We start from the raw sequence: 17007 nt of genomic DNA on the forward strand, positions 1-17007 counted from the left end.
GTGCCATGGATCTAGTGTAGGCGGCAGGGAATGGGACTGCGTGAGCCCCAGCAGCGTGACTCCTACCGGGGATTGGTCCGTGATCACTCTCGGGTGATGCGTGGCCTTCCTAAACCTCCCAGTATGTGTCCATGTGGTGAGTAGGTAGTCCAGTCTCGACGAGCTACCATGTGGCATGTGGGAGTAAGTAAGTTGCCTCTTCCCTGGGTTATGTTCCCTCCACAGGGCCAAAGGAGTCCAAAAAGGACTGCATTGTCAGTGAAGCGCCCGGTGCCCTCGCATGTGAGATTCTGTCTAGCCCCGGGTCAACCACGAGGTTTATATTGCCTCCCAAGATCAGGAGTCCAGTCGGGAGACCCACCAGCAGAGCTCCCAGATCTGCCAGAGTTAGATCCCTGCAGTTTTGGCGGGGCATAAACGGAACATTTGTTGAGCGTGTGGCCCTCCCAGTCTCCCTAGACTGCAACATACCGTCGCAATGTGTCCCACCAGGTGTGAGTCAAAATTAAAGGTATTGATTTTTTTTAGAAGAATGCCTTCTCCCCTAGAGTCTGTTGTGTAACCCGCATGTGATACCAGCTGATAGCCGAACCTGTCTAGTGCCTTGTAATGATTCCCTTTTAGATGCGTTTCCTGTAATAGGATGAGACCTGGGCCATGCCTGTGCAGTTACTAAAGGACTATGGTGTGTTTAATGCAGTTGCCCAGTCCATTCACATTCCATGTCAGGCCCTTAAGGGTGTGTGCCATCATACTGCCATTAGGGAACTTTTCTATGTCTTAGTGGGTTGCTGTATCTGTCCCCCATTCCTGTGGTCCCTTGAATGTCCCCCTGCCCCGGGTAGTGTCACAGGTCATCATATAGCAGTGCAATAGCATATAAACACTGTGTATTAATAAACAGTTAATTAGCATTCCCCAACTAGAAACTCCCCCTACCCTGCAATCCCACAAAGCAGGCTTTGAACTGCCCACCCCCTGCAACCCGCGGACGCCTGTCGCCCTTAAGAAATCAAACTTTTGTGTGGGTGGGCTTGCCTCACCAAGTCCGACCATCACAGTTAGCTATAAAACAGTTAGTTCAAACCCCCAATAAACATATCTATGTTCTATACTGCCTGCCTTATCTGACTGGGTTCTGGACAAGCAGCCAGAACCCACGTCAAGTGCGTTGGGGTCCGCCATCAGTTCCCAGCAGGTAGCACCAGCCGAAGCATCGTCTCGGCCCAAAGACCAGGGGAAACACATTTTCCGACCCATCCCCAGTCAGAACCAGGATACCTTCAGTGTCTGGACTTAAGATTCTCTGCGGTGGGCAACAGCGGGGTCAGCAATCTGTGATGTTGGAGATCGCACTGCCCCAGGTCCGAGTTCCTGTTGTTGCGATGGGGGGGGTGGGATTTGGGGGTCCCCCCCCCCTCCTCTGCCAGGTCCTCCTCTGTTGCCCCGCTGGTTAGGGCGGCCAGTGGCTCAAGTCCCCTCCAGCCACTCCGAGGCCTCCTCCGGTGTGGCAAAGTGCCATGTTCTGCCCTCCCCGGCCACCCGCAGGCGTCCCGGGAAGAGGATCATATATTTGAGTTCACAGTTCCGTAATGCTTTTTTGACATACTGAAAACGTTGTTGCTGTTGCTAGACATTGAGCCTGAAGTCCGGGAAGAATCGGACGGTGGCATTTTCGTACTGGACGCCCCTGCAGGATCTAGCAGCCTGCAGGATAGCATCTCTATTTTGAAAGTTGAATATTCTCGCAATGATTGTCCTCGGAGGGGCCCCGGTCTTGGAGGGGGGGACCGCTGCCCAATGTGCCTGTTCAACAGTGAAGAATGTAGATAATCTCTTAGCGAAGGTGGTCGGTGATTAGGGACTCCAGAAAAAGTTCAACACTCAGGCCTTGTGTAGCACTTTACCTTACCATACTTTGACAACACTAATCATGTCCCTTTCCTATTTAAAGAACTATGGGCCTGAAGTACAAAATTACCATTCGCAAAAAGAGGTTGCAAACTGCGCACCAACTTTTTGTGATTGGAAAATAATTATGCAAACCAGCCTATGTACTATTAGTTTGGTTCACATAATTCTGAATCGTAGTGGTTCGCAATCCGACCTACCTCATCAATAATAATGGGGTAGGTCGCAACCTTTGACTCACTACTATTGGATGCCATCACAGGGATGGTAGCCTGTTGGTGTTAGCAAACCACCATTTCTGTGATAGCATTTAAATCAACTTTTTTTTAAAAAATGCTGGCTGTTTCCTTGAATGAAAAAAGTCTGTATTATTTATTTTTATTTTTTAAAGATGAGCAATGGCACTGGCCTCCCGGCTTACTCCCAAACAAACTTTTTTTCTACATTCACAAAGGGCAATGGGTCTAATGTGCTATGATCCCAACTCTGGATTTGTTACATTTTTAATGTTTTACGACCGGATTACGTTTTCAAAACTATGATATATACCATAAAGAATTCCTATTTGAAAGAGACAACCTACATATGCCCCTTCCACATAGCGAATTGTTAGGCCTTTTTTAAAACCTTTTTGTGATTCATTGACATGTTAGAGTCGCAAAATGGGTTTCATAGATTTAAAAAGACATTTAACGGTTGTAAACCGTGTGGTTTTTCAATTTGTAGGCTTTGCTACCTTAAATTTGCTTTGAACCTCAAATTGGCTTAGAACATTGATCCTAGATTCATTAGTGTTGTCATTGATTTTCAACTAGGTGAGACATAGTTTTGCACTAGACACAATGTGTCTCTCACTTTTTTAGAGTGGACTGGGAACTCCAGGCTATTTGCACTGTTATTTTGCAGCACATCTACGTGTGGCTAAATGCACTCTTGAATCAGTAGAACTAGTGCTCAACTTTTTATCTGCAGAGGAACACCCGGATGAGCTCTGGAGATGAGTGTTTGGCAGTCTGTTCCCAAATAAATTGCCACAGGTAAGTACACTTGGAGTAGGTATTTTCATCTGTGTGAAATCTGTAAAGCTACTGCCCTTGAGATGCTTGAAGAGTTGGGCAGTGAACACAATGTCCATCGACATGGACTTATGGAGGTGCTTTTCTTTTAAAACTTTAGAAGACTATTCCTCCGGCGCCCTCCACACTGTTGCAGAAGTGCAGGACAACTGTCAGAACACTTTTGGTGTGACACTGTCTGGTGTCCTGAGCGGGACCACGATGCCACACCTGTGTCGATTGTCACGCCTAGCACCCTGAGGCCTTGAGGGAGAGATGCCTCGAGCTCCTTGCCGCTCAACGTGCGACGCCACAACGGTCTTGAGGAATGTCTCAGAATCAGTCGAGGAGCCATCGCTCTTCATCATAGTCAAATGCATCCCACTCCGGTAAGTCCCAAAAGAAGAAGAGCACGATGTTGACAATGTCTTTGACTTCACCCTGACAGTCTAAGTCATTTGACGGGATGAAGGAGCTTCATCACTGGAGGCATGGCTCCGCCGTTGAGCCTGTGCCTTAGCCGTTTCCATGCCTCCCTGTGTTTCCAGGAGCCAATGCTACCCCCGCCGAACTCTGAGAATTTTAGAAGGCTGACCACCTCACATTTAGGCGGCCCGTTCCTGCTGAAGTGCCTTGGGGCCATGCAGGTTTGGGAGGTGCCCTTACTGGTGTCCTGCTAGCGCGTCTGCCCTCTGTGCCAGCCGGGCCTCTTTGATCTGGCACTGGTCGAGCCACCCCAACCTTCCCCAACACCAGTCCTACTGCTGCCGCTCCTGCTGCTGCTGTCCCTTTTCTTATCCCCAACTTCAACATGGAGCTAGAGGGACATCTCCCGACTCTGACTCTGGGGCTGACTGCAGCCATTCCTTCCATGCCAGAGCCTGAGCCTTACCCCCATGGGCAAGGACTTGGGGAAGATTGAAAGGGTTCTCTGGATCCTGAAGAATACCAGCCCCTATGCCACAGTATGGACTGGTGTGAGAATTTGGCGGATACCAGTGGACTGGACACCTCCCCATATATACTGGCTTGTTCTCTCCTCCTACTGTGGCTGTGAATGGCCTTGGTGGTGCGGATGGCAGCCGAGATCCTGGACCTATGTCTGCCCTCTGCTGTGGTCTAGATCGACATCTTGACTGAGGTGCTTCAACCGGTAGTCACCCCTTCAGAACTGCTTCTCTCATTTAATGAAGCCCTAACTGACATCTTGCTCAGGGCGTGGTCCACACCTTGCACGGAGGCTCCTGTGAAAAGGACAGTTGACCTCTGCCCCCAGGGGACCTCTCTTTCCTCACCCAATCCCCCACCGTGGAGAACTTGGTGGTCCAAGCCTCCACTGCCCGGGAATCCTGGCACATTCATCACCATTCCACTGGAAAGGAATCCAAAAAGCTGGATACCTTGGGCAAGAAAATGTTTCTTCCACCAGCCTGGCATTGGAGTCCATGAACATTGCATGCTTTTTTAGCTGTTACTCCTGTTCCTTTGGGATTCAGTTGTGCTGGTGCTGCCTATGGTCCCGGAGTAGGCCTGGGCCACACTCTCCCAAGCTATGGTTGATGGGAGAGACGTAGCTTAGTTCTCAGTCCAGTGTGGGCTGGACATGACCGACTCACTAGGTAGATTTTTTTTTTAGTTGCTAGCCTTACGGCGTCATGCCTGGCTGCGGACAGCTGGCTTTTTAGGGGATGTCTAAGCTTCTCTTGTGGACATGCCTTTTGATGGCTGCAATCTCTTTGGAGACCAGGCAACTGTCACCGTCGGAGCGCTTCAAAGACATCAGAGCTAGGGCCAGGTCCTTGGGCTTTTTTATAGCCCCTCCCCCATCAACCCCAGTCCACCTTTTGCTCATTTTGTGGCCCTGGAAAGGGCTTCCAGCCGCATCGCTACCCACCCAGCCAACACGGCACACAAGCTTCCCAGCCCTTTGTGGGCAAGGACATGGCACCCACAGACCATGTGGGTTAGGCAACCAGATGTCAGCCTAATCCACTACTTCCCTGGGAGCTGCTGCCTCTAGGCCTCTTTAGTTCACTCTCCGACTATCATGGGCAATCAGTGAGTGACAGGAAATGCCATGACCTGAACCACTGGAGGTCAATAACATCAGACTGCCGGGTTCTCCAGTTTGTACGAAAGAGCTACTCCTTCCTCTTCATGACCATGCCTCCACCCCTGCCATCCACTTGTGACAGGCTGTCGGAAGACCATCTCTTCTTACTCCGTCAGAGAGTGACAGCTCTCTTGGCCAAGTGAGCCATAGAGAAGGTGCCGGCATCAGAAGTAGGTCGTGGTTGCTATTCCCGCTATTTTCTGGTGCCCAAGAAGGGTGGAGGCCTCCGTCCTGTCTTACAACTGCATCCTCTCAGTTTCTTCCTGAAAAAGCAGAAATTTAAAATGCTGACTCTTGCAGAAGTCCTGTCGGCCCTGGACCTGGGAGACTGGCCTTCCTGTCGACAGACGTTAACTGCGGTTCATGACTGGTCACAAGTCCTTTCAGTTCACCATGATCCCCTTTAGCCTTATCAGCGCCCCTCGAATGGTCACCAAGGTGATAGCAGTGGTTGAAGCTTATTTATGGAGATCAAGGGTGCCAGTCTTCCCTTATCTCGATTGCTGGCTGTTGAAGGCAGGCTTGTCCCAGGCAGTTGTATCCCACCTCCAGGCTACGGTGGACCTCCTGCCCTTGCTGAGGTTCACTGTCAATGCGCTGACATCACACCTGACCCCTTCACAGCTGTTCTCTTTTGTCAGAGCTGTTCTGGGCACAGTGCCTTTTCGGCCTTACTTTCCCAAACAGCGTGTCCAGGATATTCAGGCCATGATACCAATGTTCCAGCCATTATCCCGGATTTTGATGAGGCTGACTCTGAGGCTGCTGGGCCTCAAGGCCTCCTGAATCCTACTTGCGACACATGCCCACTGGCATATGTGGGTTCTGACATGGGACCTAAAATACCAGTGTGTGCAGCATTAGGTGAATCTTTTCGACATGGTGCAGATCTCAGAAGGCATGGCAAAAGATCTGCAGTGATGGTTAACAAACCGTGATTGGTTCAGCAGCAGATCCTTCTCCCTTCCTGAACCAGATCTGTCAGTAGTGACAGATGAGTCACTCCTGGGATGGGGTGGCCAACTGAGAGAGCTGGATATCAGAGGTCCCTGGTCTCCGGTGGAATCTGGGCTCCACATCAACCTGCTGGAGCTCTGAGCGATCCAACAGGCATTGAAAGGCTCTCTACCCTCAGCAAGGGAAGGCTAGTGCGGGTGTTCACAAACAACACCACTGCCATGTTGTACTGCAACAAACAGGGCAGGTTGGGGTTGCAGTCCCTTTGTAAAGAGGCCCTGCATTCAACACCTGATGGGATCTCTGAATGCCAGAATGGACAAACTCGCCTACCGATCATGAATAGCGTCTCCATCCAGAGGGGGCACAAGGTCTCTTTCAGCAGTGAGGAGAACCTTGGTTGGATCTGCTCGCCACCACAGAGAACGCGGTCAGCAGTTCTGTGTGCTGGAGTTTCCAGGGCAGCTCTTTCTCAGAGATGCTTTTGGTCTTGAGTGAAGCTCAGGCCTCCTGTATTCCTTTCTGCCCACACCCCTCATGCCCAGAGTTCTCAAGAAGATCTGGAACGACTGGGCCCAAGTCATCCTTGTGACTCCAGACTGGGCTCAGAGAGTCTGGTATCCAGAGTTGCTGAGCATGGCTATCAGTCCTCCGATCAGGCCGTCTCTTCATGAAGATCTTCTGTCAGAAGCAGGGGAGGGTTCTCCACACAAACCGGTTAATGCTCCGCCTTCATTGCTGGAGATTGAGCGGTGACAGTTAACAGCTTTCAACCTTCTGCCTGAAGCCTGTGATGTCATCTTGGCAGCCAGGCATCCCTCCACCAAGTTGATATGCGCTTGCCGTTGAGACAAGTTTTTGGTTGGGTGTGTAGAAAAATAGGTTGATCCCCCTTTCCGACTCTGTTTCTCAGGTTCTTCTCTTTATTCTCTCTTGCCCAGCAGAGCTCTGCTTTGGGCATCTTAAAAGGCTATCTTTCTGCTATCTCGCTTTTCTGCGGTTGCCTGATTAGCCATCCTTTTTCAAGTCTGCTATTGTACATAGGTTTCTGAAAGATCTCCAAAACTTGTTCCCACCTTCACTCTTCATGATGCCTCAGTAGGACCTAAATTTAGTTCTTACTTTCCTGATGCCCTCTCCTTTTGAACCACTGTACAAATGTCCTCTCAGGCTTCTATCAAGACAGCTTTTCTAGTGGCAGTAACATCTGCCTGGAAGGTCAGTGAGCCCCAGGGGTTGTCATCTAAGCCTCCATATGTCAACATCGTCCCAGAAAATTTAGTCCTTCACAATAGAGTTTCCTTCCTACCAAAGGTGGTCACTCCCTTTCATGTAGACTAGTCTATCACCCTGCCTGCCTTTTACATTTTGCCCTCTAAAGAAGAGGAGTAGCTACTCCAGTTGGACCCAAAAATGTTATTGCTGTACCTTGGCCATACAATTGAGTTGTTGTGGATGAACGACTCTTCATAGGGTATAGTAAAGCATAGAAAGGGAAGGCGGTACAGAAATGGACAATCTTCCAATAGATTGTGCTCTGTATCAAATTCTGCTACACATTGGCCAAGAAGCAACCCCCAGAGGGTTGCATGCTCATTCTACCAGAGCCAAGTCTGCGACCACTGTATTAGCACACGGAGGTCCAGTCCTGGACATCTGCCGGACAGCAACATAGGCATCCCTTCACACCAGCAGTCGTGTCTGTAGTGATGGACACTTTGCCCATTCGGTCCTGTGAAAATGTTTCGCAGACCTACCTCTGGAGAAGTATTGCTTGGGTATCTATTCTAAGGTGCAGAATCTGCAGCTCGAAGTCTCTATCAGATGAATGAGTTATTTATCTTCTGTAACGCCTTATGTGATAGAGACTCTATCTAGCCGCAAACCTTTACCGACCTACCCATCCCTCCCACTCTCCAAACAGATTTCTAGGAACAGGGCTGTTCCCCTTTCAGGGACCAAGATTTCCACACCAGTGATCAGTGTTCTTTGTGGCTCTGTACTCATGGCATAAAAGTCACAAAAAGAAACTGATGTCATTGCACTGAGATGGTGCTGCTCACAAAAAATGTCTGGATTCAGTCTGAAGCCTGGGTATAATTCTAATGTAAGGAATCTGCGGCTAGAGAGATAAGGTGTTACCAAAGGTAAGTAACTTGTTCACTTGCAATAAAAAAAGAAATAGTAGGACCAGATCTGCTTTCTTTACCAATGCTTCTTTTAGTAGATATAATGGCACACTCTAAAATGCATGATCAACATCTCTTTCTAGTAGTGTTGTTAGGGTGGTGCCCATATCTATCCATTTGCAAAAGGACTTTCTTGCCAGAAAAATCTAGCCTATTCCTGCCCACTCTGGCCGATTCAGTTGAAAGGTTAATTCTCGTATAGAATATGGAAGTCTGCAAATAGACATAATTCTTGTATGCGAATGATCCCCTTAAGACCAGATATGCTAATGTTTTTTATTTTCCTTTCTTAAAGGCACTGCCCAAAATCATGGTCTCTCGTCTCTGCGAGTCAAAAAAGGTTTGTGCAGCTGCAGATTTACAACTTCAGGTATGCATGCTGATTTTTAATCATTTATATGATGTTCGGATGAATACTTGAAATTGGTGCTGTTCTCGTACTAGTCCTGGCTGCTTGGTATACCTCCATAAAAAAAATTGTTGGCCAGAGATTTTCATTGTTGATTTATGTTTTTGTATCATTAGAGAAGTAATTTAGCTTGGGTAGACATTGCTAATCCAGGCCTATTTGTTTCTTGACGACATTTTTAAAAATAGCGGATGTGTTACAGTGATAATGTAATATTTCAGGAACCATGAGATCTATATACTTTATTTTGGTGTCAAACTATAGGTTTTGGGGTCAAGTAGTCTTTTAGAGATAGAAAATAACTCTTCAGAGCAACCCTTCCACCATTTTCTAAAATGGCAGCTTTATAATGATATGTTTTAGTCATCATATTGGTAATTTATTTTGACATTGTTTTTGATTCAAATTTGTAAACAAAAACAATATAAAAAAAAAATACCAATATCATGGCTAAAACACTTAGTTATAACGCTAACATCAATTGCAGCTGGACAGAAGAGAGTTTGAGATGCTGCAGAAATATGGCAAGGCGAAGATCACAAAAGATTGAAACTGATGGGTGAAGAGGATCAAATATTTTATCATTGTAACAACAACTGCTAAAAGTTGTATTCAAAGGAAAATTGCTTGGGAAAAAAGCAGAAATTAGGGAATTACAACAAGAATCAAATTCTTCTGAGAAAGCGATGGCAACCAAACCCAATGCCCATCCACTTAGAAGATCAATGGCCTCCCCTCGTCCACCTCCAATAACTGATCAGAAAGCAGAAGATCTTCAATGTGTTATCTGTGGTTTAGCCAGAACAAGAGCCAAAGGACTTTACAAAAGAACACCTACAGAGCATGTGAGTCTAAAAGGATCAACATGTTTTTATCTGCAGCTAGTTTCTTCCAAGATTAAGTTTTCAGCCGAATAGCTGTTCTTAACAGCTAGGTGAATGAATTTTGTATGCTCACCGAACTGCATGTGTGCATACATTTAAAAATATGAATGTACTGTGAGCTCCCAGCAGCAATGTAACCGCCAGCCTTCAGTTAAGTTTGCGCTCTTTGAAAAAGCAAATTAAGTTTTAAAGCCACGCTTGAGTGCTGGCCACTGGTTCACACAGTGAGATCAGTGAATAATGGTCAAAATTGATTAAACTGAATTGATCCATAATAAAGAGATTACTATTTTTCTGGTGAAAATGTACAATGACAGAATTCGTTTTGTCAGTCTAACAAAAAAAATTAGCCACTTCTGGTGTTCTCCGTTGATTTGACTCCTGAGGTTCTCCCTGCCAAAATAAGATCACAGGATGCAGTAAAATCAGCAGGAACCATTTTAGGAAACGTCCTGAAAGATTTAGATTTTGGACATAATGACTAATTTTGTGATGGCCCAGAGCTCCGATAATCATGGCAGTCAACACGAATGCCTGATGTTATCTTAAAATTTTTTACATCATTGTTTAATATCAGCAAACAAAACTGTTACAGGCTAAAGTTATTGAGTTCTGAACAGAAGCCGACAACATTGATGATGGCTTTGAAGATGTAAGCAAAGTGGAAGACAATCCCAGGCACCAACAGATTTATGCAGTGCAAATGTACTGTCTTTTCCAAATCATGTTACATGAACTACATCAAGGTAAAAAGAAAACTCCACTACATATGGATGCTCACGAAATCTATGACAAGTGCAGAAGTAGAGAGCTAATCACTCTGTTGAATTGGATTGGTGTATCAACATTTATAATGACATAGTATGGAACACAAACTTTTTAGCAGCTCATGTTGTCAAATCTTGTGAATCCGACAGCACACCACGTCCAAGTCACAACTGCTGCTCTTGATAATGTTGATTTTGAAGACAGCTCTTCTTTGTCTGGAACATCCAGCACATATGATACTGCTGTGGTGCTTTTTCAGGACTGTACCAGTAAAGTAGCTGCTGGAAAACAAGCTGTGTCCGCTGTAGGCATAAACAAATGAAGCTACAAACTTATAACCTCATGTGTGCAAAATCACTACAAGGGGCTGAGGATGTGGATCTTCTTCTGCCTGATGCTGCAGTCAGAAAAGCTGATTTAACTGAATTTGTCATATCACTGTGAAGAGAAGCCAGTTCCTCTGTGAGCTGAAATTCATGCTCTAATCTCCCAAAATACCATCCCACTGAAGAAGTTTGGGGTTTTACCAGTAATACCATCTCCAGTCACAAACTACGTAACAGTATACACAGCTCTAAATAATTTTAAAAATGTGCGTGCTCAGCTTGAAGACCAGCCTACCATGCCAATTTTATGCAGTGAAGGTGTTTTCCAAATTGTAGCTTACATTTTGATGAGCAATCCAGTAGAATTTGATGATCTTTATCCAATGATGGGCATTTTCCACATGACAAAAGTTATGTTGCGATGTGCAGGGTATGCTGCAGCTCATTTAGTTTGAGGTCTACACAGGTCTGCTTCAGCTAGTGAGAGTCTTAGACAGCTCCACTGGCTTCCTATTAGGAAGGGTATTACCTTCAAAGCTCTTTGTCTTACACATAAGGCTCTTCACACCCAGGGATGTGGATATCGCCAATCCACAATAAGATGGTATACTCTAAACCGCCTTTTAAGGTCAGCGGGCCTTTGTAGGGTCCTTGTCCTCTGCTGTAGTAAAGCTCATTGGGGAGACAGGGCCTTTTCAGTTACACCGCCAAGGCTCTGGAATTCTCTTCCAGTACATATTAGGAGACTGGAGGTTTATACATCTTTTCGTAAGCATCTTAAAACCTGGCTATTCTCCCAGTAATCTTGGTTCCTGCGTACTCTGTTCTGCTTAACTCACTCTTTAGCGCTTCAATGCTTATGGCCGGAATGTGCTTTGCAAATGCATACATATCTCAGTTGATGTGGCATAGACAATGCCCTATTGAGGCTGAAACCTTTGGAAGCAAAACTGTCCAGTCAGTATTAAGCCAAACTCATTACATTTGTTCGTTACAAGGTATGCTTATCATATCTGAGTTAATAAAAACATTGCGTTGGAATGCTTTCTTAATCAACAGTGACAAATTAGGTTTTGCATATCTTATCTCAGAAGTGAACAAGGCACAGGGTGCAATTCATTCAAAAGACATAATGCAAAGCCAGGAATGTTCAGTACATTCATTCAAAATAGGAATACCTGAAAACCAAGTTCGTAGAGTTTGTCAAAGAATGTAAAGAAAAATCAGATCTTTGCAAGTACTGGGGAAATGTTTTACACATATAGCTCTAGTAAAAAAAACTTGGTACATGTGGATTGGGAACGTGATTGGGAGCTGCAAGTGAAGACTGTGGAGTCACTGATTACTGTGTTTTGCTAATTTAATTGCATAAACTACCTGAGATGTGGGTCCTGGAATTTGGAAAGAGTGAAGAAGCTAGAGGTGTAAAAACCATACCTCTACAGAAAATTCATCCAAAGATATTTTTGGTGAAAGACAGAGAGGGAATGTTCAATGCTGTGGCTCTAGATATGAAACTGGAATAGACGTTCCCGAGATCACAGCAAAGCTCCAAGGGAATCATTGGTCAGACATGTAAAAGTGAATATGTTGCTCAATGTAGCTAGTTTGCCATGACGTCCTTTCTATTTGCAATGTTTTCAGAGAGGAGACAAATTCAAAATTAATGGACCATCGTGAAACTGTTCCAAACCGCAAACTTGTGAGAAAGAGAGGGGAATCAGACAAATGTCTACAAGTGGAACAATTGAACTTGCCTGCATTAAAAGTTCAACACCAATACCTGATGTTAACTCGACAAAACATTGCTAATGCTCCAGTGAACACTGAATTTTCAATTATTGCAAGTGGTTGATTGTCAATGAGGAGTTGGTGCCTGCAGAGAGATATTCAAAAAGTATGGGTCATATTGTTCAATAAATTAATAGCAAATTGGAGGAAATTGACCTTTGCGTTGTGCCACATGTTGAGTGGGCTGTTCGAATTGGTTCCAATCGAGTAATTGAACTGTCAAATGACACAGATGTTATTATTGTGCTACGTAGATTTGTTTCAATGTTCATAAGTCATGGTTTATCAGAGTTATGGCTACGTTATGGAACAGGCAAGAAAAGACACTTAATCCTGCTTCATATTCTGTACAAGAAACTTGACCCAGAGATGCCCAGTGTGCTTATCAAGGAACATATTCTGATGGGTGATAATGGGTGATGACACTATGAGCAAAATGGGAATAAAGTTTGGAGCTTTAGCTGCTGAACCTGTGAAGTTTCTAAAAGGATTTGCTTAGACAGAAGAAGAATGTGACTTTAAAGACGTAGAAAATACCTGTGCGTGTGTGGAAAATTAATTCTGAGTCTCACACATTTGATGATCTTCGGTACAGTGAGTTCAAGAGATCAGACCCACTAAGTGACCATCCACTGACATCTTATTCTGTACATGAACACATTAAAAGAGCGTTCTACTTGATCAGAAGACATGTAAATGTTTTGACAGAGAAAGATCCATGTGAATTTGGTTGGGAAGGTATTTATGGGGAGCTAAAACCTACGAAATTTCTAAAGCCTTTACCGACAGAACTTACATGTACATGTACTTGCAAAACCTGTGCCACAAAAAGATGTCCCTGCTCTTCTCAAATGTTCAACATTCTGTGAATGTACCACAAGCGATTGCTGAAACAAATAAATAAAGTGAACTATGAAAAGGTGTCTAAAACAGGAGTGATAAACATTATTTTTTCATTTTTAGATCATAAACAGTTTGATGTTTACATAAAAGGATTAAAAACCATTATTATTTGTTTCATTTCTATATATGTTTCTTCTTCCCCTGTTAAAGGTGCCATTATGGAACATGGCAGAAGGGTTACTCTGAGGAGTTATTTTCTGTCTCTATAACACTTCTTAACTCATCAAAATCTATGTTTTGACACCCGAATGAATTACATAGGTCTCATTGTTCCTGAGATAGTACATTATCACTGCAACACATCTGCCATTTTTAAAAGTGTTGTCCAGAAACATTTGGCTCGGATCAGCATTGTCGACCCAAACTTCTCTAATGATCCAAAAACACAAATCAAAAGCTATAATCTCTGGACAACAATTTTGTTACTGAGGTATATCTGGGGACAGGGATAACAGTTCATTGAGTTACAGAGTCCCATTCCTTAGCTACTTCCATCTTGCACAACAGTAACACTGTGGTGTAATCTAAAATGATGAACTGTAGTCCAGTTGAGAGGTACTGGTTGTTGAAATGCGATTTTGAAGCAAAATATGTTTAGCATAATTTTCTTAATGAGTGTATTGACAATGATCATGAATCTTTATATAGAGTATCGTTATTTTAAGGAGTAAAAAGTAACTCATGTTATATTTGATAAGTGTAGGAAATATGCATGGATGTGGATATCAATTTTTAGTGATGGGGATGAGTACCTAGAAATAATGTTAGTAGGTTTATTAGATTGATGTTCTTCATAATTACAGGAACTATCAACTATACAACACTCACTGCATTCATAACTAAACAACAATACATTGTATTTCTACTAAATGAACTTGCCTCCTCTCTGTGCAGCTACCTCACCCGAAAATAATTGCATCATCTAAAAGAGAACAGCATTAGATTACTGAATGGTCTGGATTCACCTGGTGGCAGCTGCACACCGGAGCACCGCAGGAATATGTACATCCGCACATCTCCAAGATTGGTCAATGACACACCTTTGCACAACAGTGTTAGAGGTGGCAAACACCTACCCATGGCAATAGGGAATGCACAAATACAAAGAAAAACTTGAAACAACTAAAAAAGCTTAATCCATTGTGCCCAAATATGCAAACCTCAAACAGCATGATGGCCACCACATGACCTAAGTATAGCGACCACAATTAACGTTGATTCTCTGGGTTGTGGGACACCTACTACATTCCTTTTGACCCTTATGATGGAAAGGTATATCTGTCTGTCCACTGGTGGGGAGAAAACAGGTGTCCCATGACCCCACCCCCAGATGGTACCAGAAGAAGCACTTATATTGGATGAGCACTCAATTCTGCTAAAGAGTCTGCAGGTTTGAAGTGAGTTTCCCCAAGTCCTTTTGCCCCCTGGGGTAGTCTTCACTGACTCATTCTTTAACCGTGAGTGAAGGTTTATGTTGTATATATTGGGCTAGCAGAGACCATGAATGTTACTCCACCCCCAGAAGTACGAATTCCTTTTGTCTTCAAATAGTCAGTTCGCAGCCCTCATATAATGAACTGTATCATTACTGTCACCTAGGTTATGTGGATTCAGATTTAAATAAATAATTCACAGACCTCTGTATAATAATTATGCTTGCCAAACATTACTCAGGAATAGAAGGTTCCTGTCCTATTTTAGGAATGGAGTTGTTTTTTTAACCATAATCCAAATATCCATCAGTGACTTAATAGTAGGGGATCACTGACAGAACATCAGAAACAAAAATATTGTGTGGACAGAATATTGTGTCAAAATAGGAGTACCAAAATACTGAGAAGGTAAGTGCAAATAGTTATAGATTTACTGTTCTGAGCTCATATATATATATATATATATATATATATATATATATGTGTGTATATATATATATATATATATATATATATATTCTCCACAAGTTGGCAACCAGTCATACACGGCACTCACAGGAATTTTGGATTTTCTCATTTATTCAGTGATGGTGTTGGGTAAATCGATCACTGAATAAATAAGAAAATCCAAAATTCCTGTGAGTGCCATGTATGACTGGTTGTCAGCTTGTGGAGAATTTAATACAGGGATTGGTCCTTCCCTGACACGAGCACCACTCCAAAAGAAAATCAAACTTAGGCACTCCATGCAAGTCACTGGCCTTGGTTTATTTCAGAAATTCCATTAAACAAAACATAGGGCAACGCGTTTCAACCATCACGGTCTTCGTCTTTGGCCCTTTTTTACAAACATACAACAAAAATGTGGCCCCTCCCACTTACTATATATCCACTTATCCATAGACATAGAAAAAATCCTTTTTTCCCTTTTTTTTTCCCTTTTTCCCTTTTTCCTTCCTCCGTGAATAACAAAATTCCAAATTCTAATGTTATATTTCTAATTGTCTATTACATGTAACATCCCCTGTTGGAGTAATACTGATATGTAATAAACAGTAATGCAAATAATTGGAAGAGCCACTCTATAAACCAGTTAATCATCAAAATAATATTCATTTAGGCCTTATTAAAATAAAAGATAACCTAATATGGGATTATTACAATTTTCCCCTGCCTTTCCACCATCAGACTAACCAATATGGACAGAAAGTTCTTCGTCCTTGTTCAGTCCCCAAGGATAACGGCTATTTAGCTGAATAATGTATTCAGACTCCAATCTCCTTAAATGTTTTTCTCTGTCCCCTCCTCTCAGAGTACCCAGGACCCTGTCAATCCCAAAGAATTTCATCTTCTCTACTTTACCCTCATGTTTAAGATTACAGTGTCGCGCTACTGGGTAAGCAGCATCCTTATTCAATATTGCTCTCCAGTGCTCAAGAATAAGTTTTTTCAGAGGAAAGATGGTACTTCCGACATATTGCAATCCACATGGGCACTCTATTACATAAATAGCGAAATCTGAGTTACAATTTATGTATTTCTTAATGTTCACTCGTCTGCCCGTGGGTAGCACATATTGCTTACGATTAGAACTGTATCTACATGCTTCACACTTGGCACATTTGAAGAAACTTTGATGTTTGTCTAGGAAAGTTCCTTTTGTCTTCCTTGCGTAACTGTGTACGAGAATATCTCTCAAAGAGCCGCTTCTTTTATAAGTTATCATTGGAGTGCGACTCACTAGCTGACCAATTGTTCTGTCAGCCTTAATAAGATGCCAATGTTTCATGAGGATCTTTCTAACTTCTGAAGAATATGCATTAAATCCTGTCACAAATCTCGGGGTATTGATATCTTCTCTCTTTCTAGGAATCAATAGTTCAGCTCTTTGAACTTCTTTTACCTTGCGACATGCATTCTTCACTATTTTATGTGGATATCCCCTAGATCTAAATCTCTCTATCATTGTTAATTGTTCTCTCTCAAAACTTTGTGGGGTACTGCAATTTCTCTTAGCTCTTAACAATTCCCCGTAGGGTATACTCCATTTAACATTAGGTGGGTGGTGACTTGAGGCGTGTAGAATGCTGTTTCCAGATGTACTCTTTCTGAACAGTTTGGTATGAAGCGTACCTTTCTCTACACTAACCTCTATATCTAAAAATTCCATCACCTGTTTCTATATCATCAATATATTGTGTCCAAAATATGATATGTTGAAACCATTTCACATTTTCATCTGACATCACCAATTGCGTTTCCCACCAC

At 43.5% G+C, this 17007-nt stretch overlaps 1 protein-coding gene across 1 annotated transcript in view; it reads left to right on the forward strand.

Annotated features, from left to right (window-relative positions):
* Positions 1-17007, forward strand: part of MIPEP (mitochondrial intermediate peptidase) — a 700113-nt gene that overhangs the window by 295547 nt on the left and 387559 nt on the right. Inside the window, exon 15 of the mRNA XM_069202242.1 lies at positions 8521-8595. Coding sequence (XP_069058343.1) covers positions 8521-8595 — 75 coding nt within the window. The remainder of the gene's footprint in view (positions 1-8520; positions 8596-17007) is intronic.

The sequence above is a fragment of the Pleurodeles waltl genome, chromosome 8 (assembly GCF_031143425.1).
Source record: "Pleurodeles waltl isolate 20211129_DDA chromosome 8, aPleWal1.hap1.20221129, whole genome shotgun sequence".
NCBI classification, from domain to species: Eukaryota; Metazoa; Chordata; class Amphibia; order Caudata; family Salamandridae; genus Pleurodeles; species Pleurodeles waltl.